The following is a 24,609-nucleotide window of genomic DNA, read 5'->3' on the forward strand; positions in this document are numbered from 1 at the left end:
AAATTACTCAATTTCTTTAAATTAGTTTAGTATTAAAAAGTATCAATACTGCAATCACATAGAAAGAAACATTAAGTTAAATTAAGTGTAATCAAACAGTCACAGAGTGACCAGACAGATTTATTTCACTGTCAGGTTTACAAATAAAATATATTTAATATAAATGTTTATTTAGAGTAGACGTCTAGTCTTTCATTTACCTATTAAACCACAAACTGAATTAATGTTCATAAAAGTATGTTTGGGACTAGCCCCATATGTGCCCTCTCCCTACACTCATTCTGTTATGGAAATATAGCTGTAACTTATTCATTCTGTCACTGAGAAAATATCTTACATTTCCTGCACAAAAGCACCCGGCGTGAGCGGCCGTCCATACGCCGTTACTACGCTGTCCAAGAGAGAGACGGCGTATCAACGTCGTGTGCACGGCGTGTCGGCGTAGTTCATTTTTCAACTGTCTGAAAACACAAAAAATAGTCCAAAAAAGTCCGCGGCGTGAGCGGACGTTGATACGCCGTTGATACGCCGTCCAGAGAGAGACGACGTATCAACGGCGTGTGCACGGCGTGTCGGCGTAGTTCATTTTCAACTGGACAACGTTGTCGGTGCTGTTCACTTTCAACTCTTTTTGCTATGATTGATCGATAGATTTTTTTTGATTGATTCTTTTATTTTCGTGTCCTGCACACAAAGTGCCTAACCCCCATGGGTTTATAAGACATTTGCATTTCATTATATTCATAATACATTGAATTAGAGTGAGCTGACTGCTGAGTGAGTGTTGGTGTTGGACGTTGTGTGGCTATTATTATGCAGAGAGAAAATACATCATATGAACTTTTTTTGCAATGTTGAATTTATACTTAATTTATACTTGCTCATGCACTTTACTAGAAATATATATATTTTCTCCAGAATTGAACTATTAAAAGAGATGTGGGACTTGAACATGGAACCTCTGTGTTGAGAGCCTGATCAGTACTCTGATCAGATGGTGTACAGTGAGTGCAGTACACCATCTCTCAGAATTGTTGAAGCGTTCTTTTGTATTTTAGCCTTCAGTTAGGTAAAGTTACTTGAAAAGCATAAGTGTATGAGAGGAGAGGTACCCCCCGCGGCCACAAGGGGGTACTGCGCCCGTCTCACAACGGGTAAGGGCTAGTAATTGTGGATGTAGTGCACCTGGGTAAATGGGGCTCATAAAGCGTGGAGGGACATTGTACTAGTATGTGCGAAGCACCATGCTTTTTGACCATGCCTATGAAATATGTCTCATCTTTGGTCCTATCTACACGTGCTTGTATTTTTATATATGTGAATAGACAAGCTTTGCAAACTTGAAGAATAATTCAGTGCTGTCTTTGACTTATTTTATCCAGCTGTGTCACTTTTGTGTTGTTGTTGTTGTTGTTGTTCTTCTTCTTCTTCTTCTTAGCACTAACTGCCCATCCACTGTAGGCTACTCTGTCTAGTGTCTAAAGACATGCACTCCTAAGACATGCAGTACAATAAATTAATGTAGCCTACTTGCATCGAATATATTGAGTAAATGCCAACAAACTCAAACTGTAGCCTGTTGTAAAAAGAAATTGAGAACATTCTGCTGACATGATGTAAGCGTGAATGACGATGTACTTGTCACTGTACTGCTGAACAGTTCCTCTAAATTAATATGAAAAACATGGTTTGTCTTCCAGGTTAGCCTATTAATAAGGAAAGTATGTGGTTCTGTGTCGCCCATATGCAGGGTTTGATTTGTCAAAAATAAATAAAAAAGGGAACAAATGTATGAGAAGAAGAAATGCGTTCTGGTAAATCAAGTTTACCAAGGGTAACTGGACTAAGCATCAGATACTTGTTTACAGCCAGGCCCACATGGAGCATTTCATGGTAGTGGTTCAATGCCTTGTCCAAGGCACTTCAACGGTGTAATTTTAACGTGTCGGACCGCTGATTCGAACTGGCGACCTTCCGATATCTAGCCCGCTCCGCAATCCACTCGGCCACCGCTGGTTAGTATAATCAAGGGATCTTTTCAGGCATCAAGGGCTTCAAGGCCCGTTGTGTCAAACTGATAACTTAAAGTGTCTTAATCAGCGATCAGTGAGTTGTAGATCTACATAAGAAATGCATTCCTGAGATTAAATCCAACTGACCAGTGTCATCATAGAAGAACATATTGTCTACAGTCACAAGGGGGCGCTCTGTACCAAGACGATCTGACGAGGAAACTGGAAGAAAAATAATGATTGTATTTTTAGGTACCAAAATCTTCTATTGGGTTAGTTTTGACAGCTACGAGTCAACGACAAAAGCATTAAAAGACAAATGCAGGGACATGAAAGTTACTCAACTATGTAGGGCCGCTACACTTCTAGAGTAGGAATCGGATACAAGAAACTTCTGCTGGGGACGTGGTCTAATAGTCAGACTCTCAGCACAGATAGGCTATTCCCTGTTCAAGGTTACTTTTATTAGTGTCCCCGAAGGGAAAATGGTTTTACAGCAGATCATAAGGCTTGAAACACATAACATACATCAATCAAACTTATTGTTGCTGGTCGCAAGCGTGAGCTGCGCCCGGTTCAAATCCCAGTTCTCCTATAGTTCAAATTCAATGCTGGAGTATTTCAACTTCCCTTTAAGTTACAACATACAAAAGAACACGTCTTCAGTCAAGAAGTGGTTGAGAGATGGTGTACTGGTCTGATGATCAGGCTCTCAACACAGAGGTTCCATGTTCAAGTCCCACGTGTGTGTGTGTGTGTGTGTGTGTGTGTGTGTGTGTGTGTGTGTGTGTGTGTGTGTGTGTGTTTGTGTATATAATTATTATTATTTTCTAGTAAAGTGCATGAGCCAATTAACTCAGCCAACGTATAAATTCAATATTGCACAAAGATGTTAATGAAGTTAGAAACACGCTCAACACTCACTCAGCTCACTCTAATTCAATTATGAATATAATTAAATGTAAACTGGTGTTTGGGCACTTTGTGTGCAGGACACGAAAATAAAAATCTATAGCAGAAGTTGAAAATGAACTACGCCGACACGCCGTTGATACGCCGTCTTTCTCTGGACGGCGTATCAACGTCCGCTCACGCCGTCGGACGGTTTTGGACTGTTTTTGTGGATTTCAGAAAATTCAGTCTGTTGAAAAATGAACTACGCCGACACGCCGTGCCTACGACGTTGATACGCCGTCCAGAGAAAGACGGCGTATCAACGTCGTGTGCACGGCGTGTCGGCGTAGTTCATTTTCAGTTCACTTTCAACTGTCTGAAAATACAAAAATAGTCCAAAAACAGTCCGCGGCGTGAGCGGACGTTGATACGCCGTTGATACGCCGTCCAGAGAGAGACGACGTATCAACGGCGTGTGCACGGCGTGTCGGCGTAGTTCATTTTCAACTTCTGCTATATATTGTTTGATTGATTGATTGACTGATTATTTTCCATACCGGCGTATGGACGTCCGCTCACGCCGCCGGTGCTTTTGTGGAAATGTAAGAGCTAGATTTCCTCAGTGACAGAATGAATGAATTACAACTAGGCCTATATCTTTAGTGGATTTAAATATGGAATGAATTATTACAACTAGGCCTAATCTTTAGTGTGGAATGAAAAATTACAACTAAATGTCTTTAGTGGATTTATTTGATACAACAGATGACATACACAATGAAATGACAGTTCCAAATACAACAGATGCAATAACACAATTAATTAAATTATATAGTTCCAAACAGTCAGGTCCGAAATATACTTATGAACATTCTATAATAGTTTGTGGTGGTGATAATTGCCTGGTTCAATAGGTAAATTAAATTTGTCAAATGTAAATAAATATATTAAACTGTTGCATTTGTGAACCTGACGGCTGACAGTGAAATATCTGTCTGAGCTTGGTCACCATGGGTTTGATTGCTTATGCTTATTGGGCCTGGCTTTAGTCGACTGGTAACGTATGAGCCTTGTTGATACGAGTTCCGGGTTCGACGCCCCAGCCGATCGAGGCTACGCTTGTTTCTTGTGTTTCTTTCTACATTTAGTATTTTTTCCACCACTGAGTGGAATCAAACCAAGGATCTCTCACTCGTAAGAGATGAACTGAATAGGAAGTTCGATGTTTAAAGTTAAATCTTATGACTATGTTATCTAAAATGTCTATAGGCTACAGGCGACAAACGACAGAAACATCTAGGTGCCCTCTGAACATTGGCCACCCCTTGTACAGCGAGTGAGTTGAGTTTCCTACATAAGAAATGCAATCATGATTCACTTCACTATTTCATCCCTGAGATTAAATCCAACCGATTCATAGAACATTATCGTCTACAGTAGTGTAGACTCTACACAGTCACAAGGGGGCGCTCTGTACCAAGAACTGGAAGAAAATGTATTAGTGTGTGTTCTGGTTCTGGTCCTGCTGATTGAGCTGAGCAGGAGGACATGTCCATCCATGGATATCAGAAGCAGTTAGAAAGGTGAGGAGGCAGCAGCAGCTGTGGATATAAGTGACAATCCACTCTGGAGGTAGATAGATTCCCAGGTGGACGGACAGACATGATAATGATATAGGCCTACCCCTAAAATATATCAATTAAATATTAAATATCACATCTGTGTGAAGTGAGGGGCGCTCTTATCATCGTACATTATCATACATCATCGCATTCCGGCCAATCACAATTTGCATCCTTACCTTCGTCATCAATGTTTGTGTTACGCATTAATGTCTGTGTTTAGGGTATATATTTTTGGCATCTGCCACTTGAATTCAGGCGACTTGATTGATTGACATAAAAAAGGGCCTTTCAGCTCAAACACATGTTTGTTTTCACGAGTGTTGCACACATACATAGCTGCTATTTGTATTCCAAAGCCCCCTCAGGTACATTTTACAACTATTTTCACAGATGGGATAAGGTGGGTAGATCTTGTTGAGATGGTCATTTTGAAAGTAGCTCTGAAGTCAAATAAGTGTGGCAGTGGGGGCAGTGTCTGGAGTGTACAGGGTTTGATGAGGTCAGATCAACATTATGGAATGTCAGAACAGGTCAGCTCCATATATGGGGATCTAAGGGTGACAGCGGGGGCAGTGTCTTGATTGTACAGGGTTTGATGAGAGCCCAGGTATAGGGCCTTCATTTTCAGGCCTGTTGAGAACTCTCGGGCCCGTCTAGAGTTTGAATGGACAGGTATCAGTCAAAAGGGAGACATCGAAGAGGAAGGACGGGTGGGGAGGAATCAACATATGGAATGTCAGAACAGGTCAGCTCCATATATGGAGATCTAAGGGTTTGAGGTCAGATGTAGAGTTTCTGGTCGGCTCCTGTGGCGACCTGCTGACCTCCCAATTCTGTCCTGTTAGTGATTTGCTGCGGGAGGCCTGCCACGACTATCAGCCGATGTAACAGGAATTTCTGGAAAGACAGAGAGAGAATGGTTATCAACTTATGAGAGGCCCTGTCAAGCGGGAGGACAGGAATTAAGTATGGAGAAATAACAGTGCATTGTTAAGTCAATTGAATCACCATGTTCTGTGGTATACACAGATGTGTGCAAATATATTAGTTTGTTTTCCCACTTTTCTTTTATTAACATGATTATCACATTACATGATCACAGTCCTATAATATTACAATATCACCACTTCTTATGCCATTCATCAAATACTACCACTACCACTTGGATTATTTTCTGATTGTATTGTAGGTATTACTCAAGTCTCGGAGTAAGGTTTGTCACACAGAGATGCAACAAATTATGAAAAGAAATGAGTAAACACAACATTTGAACTTTGTTATATTTCTGCTGTTTGCTTTGCGTAAAAATCATACAAACCAGCTCTTCCTCGATCTGCATACAATAGCTTCCTCTGTGCCATAAACTGGTGAAATAAGCTAGTCCCAGGTTCCTTCTCTCAGGTTTTCTCCATTTCCCCCACTCTTTCTCCCTCTCTCTCTCTTTCAAAAGCACTGAGCGAGTGATTAACCATGAACAGCACTGTCATGACAGCCCTCCCTCTCTAGACTTGTGTTGACCTCTTTCATAAAAGCTTATATCCTGGATACCTGCCATTAATTCCCTCCCACTCTGTGCTGCAATTACAGATAAACAACAGGACACAGTTGTCCCCAGACAGACTTGGATCTTGGCAGGTGGGCGGAGGAAGATTGAGTGGGCAGGGAGGATGGCTCAATGAAACTCCAGCCTTGGTGGACTCTTCAAGATTACAGTGGTTCTCAACCTTTTCAGGCTGTGACCCCCACCAAAATAATTATATTTGAACTGGGGATCCCCCCACCCTGATAAGCATTAAATACTTGGAATGGAAGAGTCATTCAGTTTGACTTGGTTCCACAGATAAATATTGCCTCTTTCTTATATAATTTTATAATTTGGTATAGTTTGTTGATTACTTTCTCGTTTGTGCTATTGCCATAGAGAATGCATTGGGCGTTTAAGTTAAATACTACAAACTACAAAACATTTCAAAGTAAAACGTTCCAGCATGTGTCTCCACAGTAAGCTGAATAATAAAAAATGTGAATGGAGTTTCTAGGTGAAAGTGATTTTTTGACGTGCCAAAATCTGCCATTGAGCCCCATGTTAAGTCTCAAATTTGAAAGCACTATATTTCTAAAACTATGAAACATTTCAAAGATTCCTTTTCAGGCAAACATGTCCACCGCAAGATGAACCTAAGTAGGCTAGAATGGGGTTGCTAGGTGTAAGTATATAGGACTAGTAGCATGCCAAAGTTTGTGCTATTGCCATAGAGAATGCATTGGGCGTTTAAGTTAAATAACTCAGAAACTACAAAACATTTCAATGTAAAACGTTACAGCATGTGTCTCCACAGTAAGCTGAATAATAAAAAGTGTGAATGGAGTTTCTAGGTGAAAGTGATTTTTTGACGTGCCAAAATCTGCCATTGAGCCCCATGTTAAAAGTCAAAAATTTGAAAGCACTATATTTCTAAAACTATGACACCTTTCAAAGATTCCTTTTCAGGCAAACATGTCCACCGTAAGATGAACCTAAGTAGGCTAGAATGGGGTTGGTAGGTTTAAGTATGTAGGACTAGTAGCATGCCAAAGTTTGTGCTATTGCCATAGAGAATGCATTGGGCGTTTAAGTTAAATAACTCAGAAACTACAAAACATTTCAAAGTAAAATGTTCCAGCATGTGTCTCCACAGTAAGCTGAATAATAAAAAAGTGTGAATGGAGTTTCTAGTGATTTGTTGACGTGCCAAAATCTGCCCTTGACCCCCATTATATATTTTTTAATTATATTTCTATAACTTTGAAACATTTCAAAGATTAATTTTCACCTTTTCAGGCAAACATGTCCACCGTGATGAACATGTTAAAGTTTGAATGGGGTTTCTAGGTGTAAGTATGTAGGACTATAGTTGCGTGCCAAAGTTTCCACTTTTTTGAGTTCATCATCTAATCTCCCACGGGGGAGTGCAGTGCCCGGTGTCGGTCGGTCAGACCCACGGTTGTCCAGAACCGCTGCAAATAGGCCTCTTCCCGGGCTCTGGATAGGGCCCCTGCATTGACATCATTCTGACGTCTCTATAGACTCCATATTTGGGGAAAGTAGACCAGTGCCCAACGTGCACCGCTCTAGTTAATATAATGAAAACATGTTAAAAAATAATTGCACCTTGAGTACGCACAGAGCAATACAATGAATGTTTATTTTCATTTAAAAATGCATTTTCACATTCAACAATAAAATGGTTTGGAGAAGCATTGTTAAACCTTTTGGCCATCTATATTAAAGAAGTGGTTAACCACTGGCACTTTCAACCTGGCATCCCCATTGTCGGCCTGCCATTATAGAAAAAATATATATAAAATAGCAGATCTACAAACTCTCACTGCTTTAAATTGCATCACATTGAAATATGCAATATCCGTTGTAGGACTACAGTACGTACAAAGGTCAGGGTTTGCTCATTACCCCCCCCCCCCCCCCCCCCCTCCCCAAATGGGGCAAATGATGTCAAGGATACCAAGCTTTTTCTTTTGTGTGCTCAAGGCCCCGCTGGCTCTCGAGGGCCACAACTGGCCTACGGGGCCTATTGGGGATCCATGATATTGTTCAGTAAGCTGTGCTTTGGAATTTTGTTCTATTATCTTAGACCACCATGCACCGGTGTTCACATTTAAACTTTGTTTTGTCATACAAACATTGACAACATGGGCAGCCATAGCTGAGTCTACATGTGTTCCTGAGCAAGACACTTCTGCTCGGTGAATGCAGAAAAGTCATTTCCCCCATCAGGAGGATACAAATACTCTCTTTTTATATAATAAATTGGATATAAAAGGGTGTTGTATTAAAACTGGAGTCATTAGAAGTGTGACCATAATAACACACAAGTAGATACATTGCAACATACTGTACACACAATGCACGGTTCCACATTCACAGGTGTTCATTTGAGTACAATTAACTGCTGATGTGTTGTGAAACTACAGTACCGGCCATTCCGTACCTTCAAACTCCTCAGTGTTAATTTAACTCCAAACCAGGAGAAGAGTCCAAACCAAATGAACCATTTGATTCCATCTCAGAGTTCAGAGTTGAATGAACACCGAGGACGGGTATAAAACCAATGGGCAGCCAGAATGATTGACAGCCGCTCTCAAAGGAAACTAGTTGCACTTTGAGATCCTAGACACACAGCCGTCCTAAGTGGCTGCACTCTAATCTATCATGAGCTTCTTGAGAGAGTTGAGATATGCTGGGATGAGGGAGCTGACGGACTCGTGGTCATCGTTGAGGATCTTCTCACCCCTGCCCTCCGACCCCACAGAGCTGGGTGACCTGACCAGCCCAGGGTAGGGTGTGCTGTAACCCTGGAAAACGAGAAGATAGTCAGAGCATGCATGCATGCATGCAGGTCAAAGAACCTCTTTTCAGGCCGCGGCCCTACAAAAATAATCATAATATTTGAACTTGATACTCACAGATGAGTATCCTTTGCCGAAGCTGCCTCGGTTCTTGGTTCTGATCTTGGTGAGTGCTGACTCGGCGATGTCGGCTCGCTCTTCCGCGTCGTCCAGCTCATGAACCGTCTTCCTGTACTTTGCCAGATTCATGTTGGCCTGCTCCTCCTGTACAGCAAGGTAGAGAAGCCAGGAGGTGAATTGAAAATGTACTGTGTATTCCCTCAACATGTTTTTGATGTAATCCTTTCTTAATATTTTAATGTCTGTAGTCATCATAAGCCTACGAGAGCTTCTTGTTTTGTTCTTCAAACTACTGTATTAGGCTCTGTGCATAACTGTACTCCCAGAAGGTGGCATACCAGTTCCCTGCTCCAGTTCATTTTCCCATAGATAGATTGGTTTGATTGGTTCAGCAGCAGATTGGAACTGGAAACACGTCATGCGTTTCCGTTTGAAACGTGCTGCCAGAGCCAATCAATAAAAGATGTATCAAGGGCACATGGACAGTAGCACAATAGAAAACAATAAAACCAGACAAATGTGCTAAAACAAACACAGACGGACAGAATCCATGAAATCATATATTCAAAATGGGCTGGATTAAATCTGGAATAAAACCCTGAACGAGAACTTTCTACTTTCTAACTTTCTGGAAACCTGGGATATGCCGATTACACCTGTTAATTTTGAAGCTGTTATGTATTTGCTTTTTTTTAAGCGTACATTAGTTGTGTGTGTGGTTTGGAAATCATAAAGGGTGTTGATCCGAGGAGATTATTTTGTCGAATGTTCTTTTGTGAATATCATAATCGTGTTTGCAACAGGGTTTATTTTCCTAAAATATCCCAAACCCAATCCCTCCCTGTAGGTCTCTATAGGTCCAACACAAACGGCATGATACCCGACGGTATTGCTGTGTTCACACGCACAGATGCAAAGCTACAGTCTACTCTACAGTCTTGTCAATGGAAGCCAGCGACATGAAGATGCAAAGATGCATCCGACGTTTGTAGCTGCTGCAAAAGCTACAACAGCTACAAATACACCGTGTAGCTTCGCATCTTTGTATCTTTTGCATCTGCCTGCACCTTTCTAAACTAATTGTGTAGTTGTTCACAAAAAGTTCACCAAACTTTGCTACTACAAGGAAAACATGCACATGCACATTGATATTATAAGAGCTGTCACATTAACCCATTAAGACTGTTTTCTTTGCACAATACAGTATATATATAATATATATATATATATATATATATATACACTTTTTTTCTTCAGAAATAGCAGATCTTAGAGCTTGTATATCTGAATAGCCAAAGTATAAAAATAATGGAAGCGGTTCAAATGATCGGGATACTATACAGTATGAACTACTCTTGCTTAGCCATATTGAACGGGTAGAGTAAAACCAACAGACTGTATGCAAGGCGGGTCATCATGATTCATGGGTGACTTACGGCCTCCTCCACCTGTCTCTTGTAGGCCTTCATCTTGTTCTGCAGCCTCTCCGCCAGCTCCTGCATGCGCTGCTGGTTCTTCTGGTCCTCCTCGGACTGGAACAGCAGCTCCTTCAGGCGCCGCTCGTTCTTGCGGAGGGTCTTCACCGTCTCGGCGTGGCGCTTCTGCTCCGAGTCCAACTCCAGCTCCAGCTCCTTCACCTGCGCAGAGATGTGCGGTATGCTGGTTATAGTGTGTGCGTGTGTGTGTGTGTGTGTGTGTGCGTGCGTGCGTGCATGCAATGTTGTGTAGCCTATACTATTGTCTGGAGAGTGGCTGAAACAAGCATAATATAGTTGCCGTGGGGCAGAAACCTTGTGTCTGACCATTTTTTACTTTCTTTAAATGTATATATGATGATTTCAGATGACACTGATGTAAACAAGTCTTAGTGCTTTTTCTGGTTTTATTCTCGTAGCAGTTACTTGACCTGTACTTTCGTTTCGTGAACTGTACCCAATCTACAAACTGTGAAGACATTTTTCAATCAATCAATCAATCAATTTCCATGTTTCAACTTTTTGTTAATAAAGGCATTTCATCATGCTAGTGTCGTAGAAAAAGTAGTGAAAACAGCAGATCTACAAGCTCACAACGCCTCACAATGCGACGCGTTTGTGAGCTTGTAGATCAGCTATTTTAAAATGTTTCCGACATGTGACTAAAAGCTAATGAAATACCTAGCCCTGAAACATGACTGCCATGATGATTATCATGACAGTCATGACTTAACTGCACCCTGTTTTTTGCGCTCGCTACATTTACAACTTTTACGTATATATAAACATTCAGATTTCAAATATAAAGTACTCACAATTTGTCCCACGGGTGTTAGTTAGTTGCAGCACCAGCGATTAGAATTGCTGCATCCCGCGTTGTTTAATAAAAATATTTTTTATCCGAGCGCCCCGGCTACTTTTTTCAAACAGGGTTCGTTTGGGAAATCCACAGTTGCACACCGGGAGCGCACTCGCCTATTAGTCTGTATTGGCAGGGTGGTCAGCGTACCTAAATCGAACACACCGAGTGCCACCCTCCTCCCGACCGATAGGGGCACGTAGTTGAAAGCCAATGGCAAAATAACAGCTCGGATAAAAATGCTTTTTTATTAAACAACGCGGGATGCAGAAATTCTAATCGCTGGTGCTGCAACTAACTAACACCCGTGGGACAAATTGTGAGTACTTTATATTTGAAATCTGAATGTTTATATATACGTAAAAGTTGTAAATGTAGCGAGCGCCAAAAACAGGGTGCAGTTAAGCCATGACTCTCGTATGAATACGAGAGTCATGAACCATGGCTAATGAAATACCATGATCTGATCCAAATAGTACATAAAAAAAACCCCATTGACTTTTAGAATGAGAACCATGAAGTTTAAAATGCTAACTCGATTCTGGGGTTTCAGGACTGCAAGACACTCTATTAAGACTGAATACTTGATTCCTCCAACTGCTGCTGGTTTAACTGTGGCTTCACACGTAAGGCCTAGTATCTATATACCTTCCCCTCCAGTTTCTGGATGATCTTCTTGCCCCCCTTCAGAGCCATCTGTTCGGCCTCGTCCAGCCTGCTGCTCATGTCTTTGATCTGGGCCTCCAGGCCTTTCTTCACCCTCTCCAAGTGGAGCGTGTGCTCCTGTTCCAGACGCAGCTCCTCTGCCACACGTGCCGACTACCAGAGAGAGAGAGAGGGAGAGAGAGAGATCACTGCATTATGTCCTGCATCATGTCATTCATCAGCAATTGACGTGTGATTTCTTAATGAATCATGGATGAAGGCAGGGTCCAACATATTAAACATAACTGTTCAAAATCAGAAATGAGAGTTAGTTCATACTCGAGAGGGGGTTCATGCCATGTTCAAAGGCGCATACTATACTCAAGGGGTTAACATGCTGCATTACTATGTGGGCGTATACTGTAAGTGTGTGCAAGTCCCACACGTCATTCGCCGATGCGGCAGTCAGCTGACCAATTGGGCGGGCTACTTAAGCTCACTAGACTGCTCTTCCTGCCTTCCTCTGCATATGGTTCCTGGTTGTATGTGATGTTTTCTCCCACCACCACCTCTGGGCTCTGTTATTGATGCTCCCCATGTTGTTGTTTTTTTGTATATCTATCTCCCTGCTCTTAATGTTTTATGTTGGTGCTTAATCGTGCCGAGCAGGGAGAAAATCCAGCAGAGCCGAACGCCAAGTCAAATATCATGCACACTCATTACTCATTCTGTAATAAATATTGGTAAATCTATTCGTGAGTTGTCTGACTGAACTTGCTTTCATCGACTTTCAACCTGGCATCCTGATTTGAGGTAGCGATGTCACTATATTTTAAACGAAATTTGAAATAGCAAAAATTGCTGATCTACAAGCTCATAATGCACGGATTCTGAGCTTGTAGATTGGACACTTTTGCTATTTGTCACACGAGAAGGATATAGTGTGTGCATGTGTGCTCAGCTTTTGTCCAATATAATAAAGGGGAGCTCCAGGGACAGAACGCTGGAAAGCACTGGATTAAGCAACATGTCCTCCGGGTTTACCTCACAGCTGGCCTTCTTGATCTTGTCTGAGGATCCTCTCAGCTCATTCTGTAGTTCCTCGTGTTCCTGCTGAAGAGTCTGCAGATCCACTTCCAGTTTCCTTCTCCCGCTCAGAGCTGCCTGGAACTGATCAAGGAAACAAAAGACAACGGTTCATTCCTATATGCTGTTTGCAGATCGGTCTGTCTACCGGCGCTTCAAAACACAGCTCAGACATATTTAGTCCTATAATGCCTTTACTAATAAGGCAGTAGATATTGGAATCTTGAGTAACAATTCACCAGATACACTTCTCCCCAGACCTTCCGGTGCATTCATATGCTTGCCTCTCTCCCCAGTCATGTATGTACTCGGTAAAGCTCTCGTTATCGTCCGTTGTCCACTTCCCATTGTTGTGGGACGCTCTGTTGTTTATATTTTTTACTTCCTTGTTTTATTGTATTTGTAAGTGTATATGATGTTTGTGTGTATGAGTATAATTATATCCTATGAAAGTGTGAAACAGCTGAGGTTGTGTGGAAAAAAAGAAAAAAAGCAGTTTTAAGAAATATGTATGTTATAATTCTGTGAAGTTGCCCAAACTGAAATAAAAACAAAGTTAAAAAAGGGGAGGGGGAAAAAAACACAGCTCAGCATATAATAAGCCTAACCCTAACCCTAACCCTAGTATGGTCAACAGAGGATTCAAAACAACAGTGATCCGAGAGAGTGTATCCTCTGTAAAAATAGTAAAATTGTCTGCTTAATGGTTGTATTGTGTTTTAAGCTTATTGTACCTCAGCCTAATACGGCTAGTCCGGTGCGTCACAGCCAGGAACAGGGACAACAGTTAATACAGCTAGTCTGGTGCTTCACAGCCAGGAACAGGGACAACAGTAAATACGGCTAGTCCGGTGCTTCACAGCCAGGAACAGGGACAACAGTTAATACGGCTAGTCTGGTGAGTCACAGCCAGGAACAGGGACAACAGTTGCAGAAGAAGGGATAGACACCAGTGTTTTATGCCTTTTCTATGCTTTTTTTATTCAGGTGCTTTTAGTTCAAGAAATGACTGACGTTTCGATCTTGCGATCTTCCTCAGAATCACCATCATGTCTCTGAGGAAGATCACAAGATGTTGGTAAAGGTGTTATCAGTAGGTGTTCAGCAAAAAACCTTTATTATAGTCTTGTTTCCCGGGGGTCAGAACCTAGTGAAAATAGCCAATCTACAACATGAAGCGAGCGTTGTGAGCCTGTATATCGTACATTTTCACCAGTTTGGGCTAGTTAACTAGTTTGGGAGAGCAAAAATTCCTCTTTTGGGCCTCGTGCTAGAGGAGGTGTCTATGAGGTCACCTGGTTGTTGAGGTCGTTGTATTTGTCGTTGGTCTCCTGCAGCTCCGTCTCCAGCGTCTTGCGGGCTCTCTCGGCGTTCTCCAGGGTGGCGCGCGTCTCCTGTCCCTCGCTGGCCAGCAGGAGGCAGCGTCGCTCCACCGCCGCCTGCTCCTCGCGGTAGTCTTCATGGATGCGGACCTCCTCGTCCAGCTGAGCCTGCAGGTCCTGTGTGGACAGCGATGGGAGTCAGTCAGGGCAGGGGTCATCAATGTGATTTTAGGTGGAGCAACCACTTCCTTAAGTAGCTTTGTGTGTGCCTGCCTGCCTGACTGGCTGGCTGGCTACCTGGGTCTGAGCACGGAAATTGCATTTGGTTGTTTTTTTGTTTTTTACATAATAATGTTGTCATTTTCCACCAGGCAAGAGAAAACCTGGGAGGCTACTTCATTTTGGTCTACTTCATTCTTGACTATGAAGTAAGTCCAATATGGCACAGGTGAATATTATATTCAGTCCGTCTGGTTGTTGGTTTCTGGCAGTTAAGGACCTTGAAGATGGAGATAAACATATGAATATGCAATTGTTGGGACAAAATCTCAGAGAAAGGTCAACGGCAGACAGAGATATGCAGTTTGCGCAGCAGGTATTTAACGTGAGGGCGCCAATCAGGGCAATTGGAAAGGACAGAACATAATAATAATAATAATAATAATAATAATAATAATAATAATAATAATAATAATAATAATAATAATAAATCATAAAAGAATATATCGTTGCTCCGGAGGAAACCACCTAACTCTATCTAGTGCTATTGAACACCCTTTTACGTCGGTTAAAAATAATATTGAACCAATGAAACCAATGAACATTCCATTAGCCCTGGCTCAAACTGTCTGCTAAAGCAGCTAACTCCACCACCTCACCCCCTCTCATTAGCCCTGGCTCAAACTGTCTGCTAAAGCAACTAACTCCATTAGCCCTGGCTCAAACTGTCTGCTCAAACAACTAACTCCATTAGACCTGGTTCAAACTGTCTGCTAAAACAACTAACTCCATTAGCCCTGGTTCAAACTGTCTGCTAAAACAACTAACTCCATTAGCCCTGGTTCAAACTGTCTGCTAAAACAACTAACTCCATTAGCCCTGGCTCAAACTGTCTGCTCGAACAACTAACTCCATTAGCCCTGGCTCAAACTGTCTGCTAAAACAACTAACTCCACCTCTCCCCCTCTCAAACTGTCTGCTAAAACAACTAACTCCACCACCTCTCCCCCTCTCATGCAAGTCATTGAGAATACATAATGCCACAACACCAGCTTTGACGAGGCAGTATTGCTTTGTTTTCAAAGAAAAATGTATATTTAAAATGTTCTGGAAAAAAAAGGTGGTTTCTTCCCGACAAAAGTTTAATTATATTCATAGTATTATTGTGCCAGTTTAACCACATTGAACCTGGCATGTGGGATAGGGCTCCTCATGCAGTGGGTTAAATATACAGACCTTGATCTGTTGCTGCATCTTCTTGGCGTTCTTGCTGAGCTCGGCGTTGCTCTTGGTGAGCAGGTCCACCTGCAGCTCCAGCTCGTTGGCGTCCGCCTCCAGCTTCTTCTTCAGCTTCACGCCCTCGGTGCGACCTTTGACCTCCACGTCCAGACTCGCCTGCAGGGACTCCAGCGCCCTCTGGTGGCTCTTCCTTCGTTGTTGGAGGAGGAGGAGGAGGAGATTGATGGGGGTATGTTTTATTTATTTTATTTAACCTTTATTTAACCAGTAAAAACCACATTGAGACGGAAGTCTCTTTTAGTGTGAACTGGCCAAGACAATAGGCAAAATAAGTGACACAGCTCTGCCAGTAACAAAAAAAATACACAACAGAAAACAGGACAGACATACAATGCTCATAAATACAGTACCCACTACCGAAGAAGCTCAAAGGGAGAACAGGAACGCGACCAATAAGGACTAATAAATAAAAACTAAGCAACGGCAATTGCTAGTTGACTAAAAAGCAAGCAGACAATTGCTATACGTCAAAGCAGGAGCAATGTATGGGAAGTGTGCCCATGGCAATCCTTTTAAAGCTCACTAGGGGAATCACAGCAGCCAGTTTGAGTCTGGATTGTAGGTCATTCCAAGACCAGGGTCCGAAATAAGCAATGCTTTTTTTCCCAGCCTCAGATTTAGTTGGGGGCACGACATAGCGTAACCAAGCATTTGATCTGAGGTTGAGAGAGTTTTGGACAAGTTCAAATTTAGAACCAATGTATGACAAACCGAGATGCAACTACAGTACAGTAAAGCCTAACTTATGCTCCATCACGTGATGAGCGGCCGAGATCAGCTCACAAAGCTCACAACGTGTCGCACCTGCGACGCGTTGTGAGCTTTGTAGGTCGGATATTCTCGGCGTGAGACACCGCACGGCAAAATACGAGGCTTGAAGTAGAAGGGACACTTCACCGCTGGAAGAAACTGCAGTCACTCTACAATGTTAATAGTATTTGTAGTAGATAAAAGTAGCACAATTTGAAATGTGCACACTATATGACCAGAAATACTTTGTTTGACTGGATTTCTGAATTCCTACAATGCTTTGGTGCACTGCCCCTCCTTGTGGAGAGGGGGGGGGGCTGCGTGGAGGTGTGACTTGTAGTCCAGGAAGAAGGGTGAAGGGGTGAAGTGGGGCCTTAACTCTTAGCAGTGAGGTCGAAAGCAGAAGACATTGAAGTTGAAGTATAGTGGTTTCACAAGAGAAGGTCTTACCTGTAAAGATAAGCTATCAGCAGATTGTGGAAAGAAATAAGAGAGGATGGAAGAACAAAAAAAAAATAGGATAGGATAGGAAAGGGGAAAAAAAGTATTAAAAAGTATTTAGTCCCATAGATGTTGTGAATGGTCTGTTGTTGTTGTTGTTGTGGAACATCATGAGGTATAATAACATACCTGGCAGCTTCGATCTCTTCTTCCTTCTCCTGCAGTCTGCGCTCCAGGTCTCCTTTAGCCTGCGACAGCTCCAACTGAAGCCTCATCACCTTGGTCTCCTCAGCCTGAGACAGCAGTGATGGAGAGTGGGGGGAAGAGAGAGGGGGGGGGGGAGAGGGGGGAGGGGGGAGAGAGAGGGGGGGGGGAGAGGGGGGGAGAGAGGGGGGAGAGAAAGAAAGAAAGAAAGAAAGAAAGAAAGAAAGAAAGAAAGAAAGAGAGACAAAGAAAGATATACATCAGGAGACACGAAGGGCAGGAAAAAATGGCGGGAGAGTATTATTTGACAGACAGGGTGAGTAAGAGATCACAGTCAAGACGGGTGAGCTTGAGGTGAGATAGGTTCTGTGTTCGACAGCCAAAGGCTTTCATGTCCATGTTAACCGCCGCGATAGCTGACAAGCTTTATCTGTGCTCAGAGATCTCCTGGCTGCTAGACCCCATGTCTACCAGTTTCCCCCACGTCGCCTGGAGGCGGCACGTGTCAGACATGACAAACTGCGTCTATTCATTACGCACACCATAGAGAATTTCTGGAGTCGCGCTAGCAATAGCAGACGTGATTGATGTTGACAATTAAGGTCATAATCCCCACGAGGGAACGTATTACGCGGCTTTGCCGACAGCCCCAGTGTGTGGCAGGCAGCGACCGGGCAGTCAAACATTCCATATTATGTCCCAACGCTTAACAGGGAGAAGCTGTGTGTCGCCATGGCAGCTGTACGTACCTCCAAGGCAGCCTCAGACTCCTCCAGCGAGGCCTGCAACTCTTCCTTTTCCATCTCGATCTTCTTCTTGCTTTTCTGGAGCTCGTGGACACTCTTGCCACCGTCCGAGAGCTGGTCGGCGAGGTCTGCAATCTCCTCTGTTTTCGAGGGAGCGCAGGGAAGAGTCAGTCAAAAGTTAGATTTGTATCTCAATCGTGCTAAATACGTATATAATGAACTAATTGAACTAGTCTAAGGTACTTTAAATGACAGGGCGCTCTTCCGCAACCTAGCGGTGAGTGATCCTAGGACTTCCGAAGAAGAGAACACCCGGAAATAACGCAGTCTAAAAATAAATCGAGAGGGTTTAAGTCTAGTTTATTCTAGGATTTATAAAAGAAAGTCTCTGCTTTTTGTTCCCAGACAGTGATTTTGGTGAAAACAAGCTACCGGTATATTCAACTGCCTAAAGAAAGGAACATCGCGGTTCTTATGAGATAGTTGGTGTTTACATACTGTAGTCACAGAACAAAATATTCTGTGGCTCTTGAAAGTTTAGTAAAAACTCTGGCAAGGGCTGCAATAGTAACTCTGTCAGTTACTAAGTAATTTATTTTGAATGCCTGCGCATATTAAGGGGCTATAGGTGCGTTCCCTAGTCTTTACCCTGGTAGGTTTTATTCTCCCGGCGTAGCGCCTCTCCCTGCTCCAGAGTCTCCTCGTGAGCCGTCTTGAGTTTGAAGAGCTCGGTGGCATGTAGCCTGCTCTCCTTCTGACAGCCCTCCACCTCCGCCAGCAGCTCCTCGCACTTCTGCTTCCAGTCTCCCAGCTGCTTCTCCAACACCCGCTGCTTCTTATCCAGGGACTGGCCACAGCCGCTGGCCTGTATACAGAGGGACGACGTCATGAGATACTTAGTTATTATTATGGCTGGTTTTTGTTTTAGTAGCATGTTAGACTATCAAACTGTGCTGTATTGACACAGTACGAACATAAACACCACCACAAAAAAATACATTGTGATTTTGATTATTCTATTCAAATACATATTATTATATTGACAGAAAGGCAACAGATAAATAATTTATCTCATAAATTATTATTTAGATAAACTGTGTTTGCGGTAGCTCTGGGCTGTAATACACTAGGATTGTTTACATAATGGTAATGTTTGTAAAAAATATATATAATAAGTAAAACAACAATTTATGAAGGGTTAAGAAAGTTAAAAATAACATATTTTCCATCCTTGAAGACCTAGGACTAGGTGAATATAACCCTAATGTATTAGTCAAAACAAATTAAATATAAATGAAGCTGATATGACAGTTTTTTTTAACCTGACTCCACCAGATGACGTATTGACACAAGTTGAAACAAATGTGAAGCAAGCGTCTTCCATCTGGCGGAGTCATGTTAGGGTTCTTGGGATACCTTCCGGTCGCTCCGCTAAATCCAGGAGATTAACTTCTCAGGAGTCTTTGTTGGCAGTTAGTCTGTTGTTTTAGTTATTGTTTGCTATTGTTACCTTGACAGGACTAATGTCACAACTGTGGTGTATTTGTATTCATAATTTATATAAATTTTTACTATAGTGCCCTGAAGCCCAAACCACACCAAAGGGTCGGGTCGGGACAAAACGTTTTTTAATTTTTTAGGTGAACCACAACAATGCAACTCATTGAGTTACAAGGGATTGCATTGGTGTGGTTGACCTTAAAGTGTGTACTGTAAATGTCAGAGCTGAAATCGACATGTAAATATGAAATAAACGCTTACACATGTAGCTAGGTGTAATGTTAGAGACCAGAAGTGAACCTTTCAAGCCTGTTTTCTCAACTCGCTGTTTTCTGCAAGACATTACTCTATAAGCCATATCTCCAAAACTGGTGGGTCAAACTGAACAACCAAATATGTCAATTTGAAGCTATGTTTCCCTGCTTTTCATATGACATGACAAAAAAATCCAATGGCATTCCCTCAGACAAATGTGGCCACATTTGTCCGTGTACGGACATGTTGGCGAGCCCTGGTCCATGTCTGTATACCTTCTCCAGGTCCATGCAGAGGTCCTCCACCTCCCCCTGCAGCCTACCTTCTCCAGGTCCATGCAGAGGTCCTCCACCTCCCCCTGCAGCCTCTGCTTGGTCTTCTCCAGCGAGGAGCACTTGGCCTGGGTGGCCTCCACCGCCTCCTCTGCCTCCTGCAGCCGCACAGCCAGCTTCTTCCTGCATGCAAGAGGGTGCACATCAACATGGTTTAAATGGTGCATTTACATGGAATAAAGCAAAATAAAAGACTGAAAATGTAATGGTTATGTTTCAGGCCGACCAACTGAAGAAATCATGACATTTCTGAGACCATTCATGTTTCTGGAAGATGCTTCTAAACTTGTATTCTTGTATTGCTAGTTTAATCACTTCAAATACATCTTAATAATTAATGATGGCCTGGGCCGTGGCTCAGCGGTCCAGGCACCTTGGCCGGTAGCCCGAGTCTGGCAGTGTGCCACAGGTTCGACTCCCGATCCTGACGGCCTTTACTGCATGTCACTCCCCCATCTCTCTCCCCCATTTGCTATCAACCTACTGTCTGTGCCTCTATATAAAATAATGGCGAAAGCTGCAAAAAAAACATTAAAAAAATAATAAAAAAATGACAGAAAATAGCCGATCTACAAGCTCACAACACGTCGCACTGCTATTTTCAAAAGATCGTTATACATTTGAAAACTTGAAATTAGGCATTCTGCATAAAGAGTACTTTCTACTTTTGGTACTTTAAGTACATTTTGATACCAATACTTTTGCACTTTTACTCAAGCACATTTCGAATTCCAGACTTTTACTTGCAACAGAGCATTTCTATATTGCAGTATATCGACGCTTTCACTCAAGCACAAAATGCGAGTACTTTTTTTTCTCAGCACCGCGCGTTGCTTTTCCGTCATCTTACTTGGCCTCCTCCAGCTCGTCGGCGTGGCTCATGGACTCGGCCTCGTACTTGGACCTCCAGAGGGTCACCTCGCTGTTGAGCTTGGAGACCAGGCGCTGGAGCTCCATCCTGCTCTCCTGCTCCTCCTCCAGCTGCTCCTTCAGCACCTCGCACTCCTGCCGCACGCCGCCCAGAGTGCTGCCCAGTGCCTGCTTGACCTGGGGAGGTAACATGTCATTGTCATTAACATAACATAACATCATTAACATGATGTCAGTAACTCTGCACGCTGCAGTGCTGCCCAGCGCCTGCTTGACCTGGGGAGGGAGGGAGGGAGGGAGACGCACAGACAAGGGTTTTGAAGGTACACGGGACTCAGGACAGGAGCATGTTTAACTCTGAGAAAGCGAAAAAAATTATCTCTGAATTTTAGTATTCTCAGGATTTTTGAATTCTCTGAATGTTAGAAGCCTCTGAATTGTACGTGCGTGTGTGTGTGTGTGTGCGTGTGTGCATGGAGGGGGTAGTTTGACTTTAAAGTTAATCTATTATCTAGTATCTATTGGCCACAAACATTGCTCACATGCATGCTGACAAGACGACATACACACACACGCACACGCACACGCACGCGTACACACACACCTTGACTTCTTCATCCAGTTGTTTCTTGAGGTCTTCGTGCTGGGACTGGACCAGGGTCTTGGTGCGGCCCAGCTGACTGACCCTGCTCTCGGCCTCCTCCAGCTGTTTGCTCAGGTCTGCACCGTCAGCTGACAGAGCAGTGAAGTGTCAGCAGTGGTGGAAAACAAACTCAAATGTTTCACTTACCGTTACCGGTGAGTAAAAGTAAAAAGAATACTGCAAAAGTCCGGGAATTAAAGAATTTACTTGAGTAAAAGCACAGACGTTTCGGCATCGAAATAGGTATAGGTTATACAGAATTAGAAGACATGTCCCGTTTCAATTTTTCAAATGTATAAAAATCTTTAGAAAATAGCACATTTTTGACCTGGGGTATATGACATGGGTGGACACGTTGCCAAGGCCATGCATCACATTGAACTCACTGGTTTCTACCATCTCCAACACCGTCCTCACATGGGCACTATCTATGCACATAGAATAACTCTTCCTACTTCCGGGCCCCTTCCCTACTTCCTTCACAGGTGTTACCAATGCTACCAATTAAGGCTCTGCTCCATTTAGTGTGCAGTGGTTCTCAAACCTTTTAATTTCAAGGACGCCCCCATAACTCTGAGAGTGTACAAATGGAACCAAATGAACCCGTCAAGAGTTACACAACCGTACGGGGCCATTTGAAACCCACTAAAGGACACTTTGAGACCCACTGGTGTAGCAGAGAGTTTTTCAGTGAGCCAACATGAACAATACCAGCTAGCTTAAACAACATGAAAACGATTCCTTTTGCACGCAGTAAAATAGCCCGCGTTCATTTAACCATTTCTAACTCCGAGACTTGTACAAAATGTGACGTGGACTGAGGATTTTTACTGGGCAGTAAGTGATAATGCAATTTGGGTCTGTTTCCTATTGCCGTGCACTGGACTGGGACTAAGTATGCATGGCTTCTGGCCATTTGAAACCAAACTAAAGAGAAGTCATATCATGCTGTAAGAAGAAACCTTATACACTGCAGCTCTCTCTCTCTCTCTCCTTCCTATTCTACTGCACACCGTTAATTTCACTCTAGAACCAAATGGACCCGAATTTGGTACCTTGAACTGATGTTCGAGGTAACGAGTCACATCAGACTTTAGGATACATTGCACTTTAGACATCATAGTGTCTGCTAAATGCCCAAATTGTAGTGGATGTGCAAACAACAGATAGCAGTGTTTGGTTTGTGAGACAAATCCACAGAGGGGTGCCCTGGGCGCGGCCATAGCTGTGGTGTACCATTAAGCGCAGCTTTGCACCGCAGCACTGATTAGCAGCACCTGGCCTATACAGGGCACTGCTCCATGGATGTCTCTATACAAACACTAGTGTTAATTAAATGTCTTTTACTGTCCTAGTGCAACACTATGGTTAGTTATTGTAGTGTAGGGACCCGGCCGGCAAAAGAACCACCACCACCATCCTATGAACACTGGAGACAGCAGGACATTTTGTTTCTCAAGCTACCGAGCTACGAAGAAGAGGGGCAAAAATGGACTAACGAAGCACCTTTGCTTCCACCTCAGACACACACGTTACTGGCCGATGATGTCACTGTAGCTAAAAGAGAGTGTGTGTGTGTGTGTGTGTGTGTGTGTGTGTGTCTGCACCTGTGAGTCTGTTCTTGGCCACGTTGACCTCTGTGAGCGCCCTCTGCAGGTCATCTCCTCTGGTGTGAGCCTCAGAGAGCTGCTCCTCTAGCTTCTTCAGCTGGCTGTCTGTTGATGCCTGAGGAACAACGCACACACACACACACACACACACACACACACACACACACACACACACACACACACACACACACACACACACACACACACACACACACACACACACACACACACACACACACACACACAGCAGCTGACTCACTATTACAGTACACCGGAATTGGCACACTTGATATACAGTGCCAGCCCTCTAGCTAAGTGCTGTTAAATAAAAACACATCTCCATCCTTGATGTTCAGCTCACGAAATCAAAATTCCGTCATAAAGCAAAGAACGGATCCTTTTCACAGACATGTCACAACAGGATCAACACAGCTGCAGCTTATAAAAAAACCTAACCGTGCGTATATGTTATTTGATTTGGGTGTACTGTACACCATACAATAGGCTGCTATAGGCTATTGTCAATGCTTGCTCTCGGGTGCACCTAAATCAAACGGACCCCACCATTAATTTTAACAGCTGCAGCTGTGTTTATACCCTGCTATGACACGTCTGTTGTATGTGAAAGGGGGTCCATTATAGAAAGTGGAAGAAGGGATGTGGAATTTAGGGATTAACCCAGTTAGGCTTGACGTCGAAATTAAAAAAAATGTCTTCTAAATCTGTTAAGACAGTTTTCAGAAAAAAACATGTTTCTATGTCAGTCGTTCTTAAACTATTTCATGTCAAGGATCCCCGGAATTATATGTATTTTGCCGCCGACCCCCATCTGAAAATATGTTGTTCCAGGGACCCCCCCAGAAGCAAAGATATGAGTTAAAAACGTTTGCTCAGAAAGAATATATATTTAAAGGTATATTCAGTGATTTCACTCAAAAAACCTTAGGTTTCATTTTTGGCTACAATTTTACCATTTACAATCTAGGCATTTAGCAGACGCTCTTAATCCAGAGCGACTTACATTAAGCAAGAACAAAAAAGCATGGGAATACATCACATAAAAACATTTATCATGAAACATGCGTAAGCGTAACAGTGGAATATCTATATAATGAAACTATACATATAAACTATACATATATACTACTATGCTATACATATGTACTATGACGTGCTATGACTACATACAATGCAATTATAGAGCTGTCTACATAACATGCTATAAATCTGTATCAAATGCTATCTAAGTCTACAGAAATGCTATCTAAGTGGGTGGGGTAAGTGCTATGGGCCATGATGGAGTCTGAAAAGGTGGGTTTTCAGACTACGGCGGAAGATTGGGAGTGATGCTGCAG

At 42.9% G+C, this 24,609-nt stretch overlaps 1 protein-coding gene across 1 annotated transcript in view; it reads right to left on the reverse strand.

Annotated features, from left to right (window-relative positions):
* Positions 1 to 8,002: 8,002 nt before the first annotated feature.
* Positions 8,003 to 24,609, reverse strand: part of LOC310874648 (uncharacterized protein) — a gene marked incomplete at its 5' end in the record, with an annotated part of 47,720 nt that continues 31,113 nt past the window's right edge. The window contains 14 exons of the mRNA XM_083787509.1: positions 8,003 to 8,884; positions 8,996 to 9,142; positions 10,435 to 10,635; positions 11,981 to 12,151; positions 13,022 to 13,147; positions 14,359 to 14,562; positions 15,841 to 16,033; positions 17,284 to 17,387; positions 18,048 to 18,184; positions 18,693 to 18,909; positions 20,122 to 20,254; positions 20,982 to 21,178; positions 21,606 to 21,733; positions 23,252 to 23,369. Of these exons, the coding sequence (XP_083643635.1) occupies positions 8,732 to 8,884; positions 8,996 to 9,142; positions 10,435 to 10,635; positions 11,981 to 12,151; positions 13,022 to 13,147; positions 14,359 to 14,562; positions 15,841 to 16,033; positions 17,284 to 17,387; positions 18,048 to 18,184; positions 18,693 to 18,909; positions 20,122 to 20,254; positions 20,982 to 21,178; positions 21,606 to 21,733; positions 23,252 to 23,369 (2,229 nt within the window). The 3' untranslated portion in view covers positions 8,003 to 8,731. The remainder of the gene's footprint in view (positions 8,885 to 8,995; positions 9,143 to 10,434; positions 10,636 to 11,980; positions 12,152 to 13,021; positions 13,148 to 14,358; positions 14,563 to 15,840; positions 16,034 to 17,283; positions 17,388 to 18,047; positions 18,185 to 18,692; positions 18,910 to 20,121; positions 20,255 to 20,981; positions 21,179 to 21,605; positions 21,734 to 23,251; positions 23,370 to 24,609) is intronic.

Source organism: Protomyctophum parallelum, assembly GCF_964188405.1.
Source record: "Protomyctophum parallelum genome assembly, chromosome: 17".
Classification (NCBI taxonomy): domain Eukaryota; kingdom Metazoa; phylum Chordata; class Actinopteri; order Myctophiformes; family Myctophidae; genus Protomyctophum; species Protomyctophum parallelum.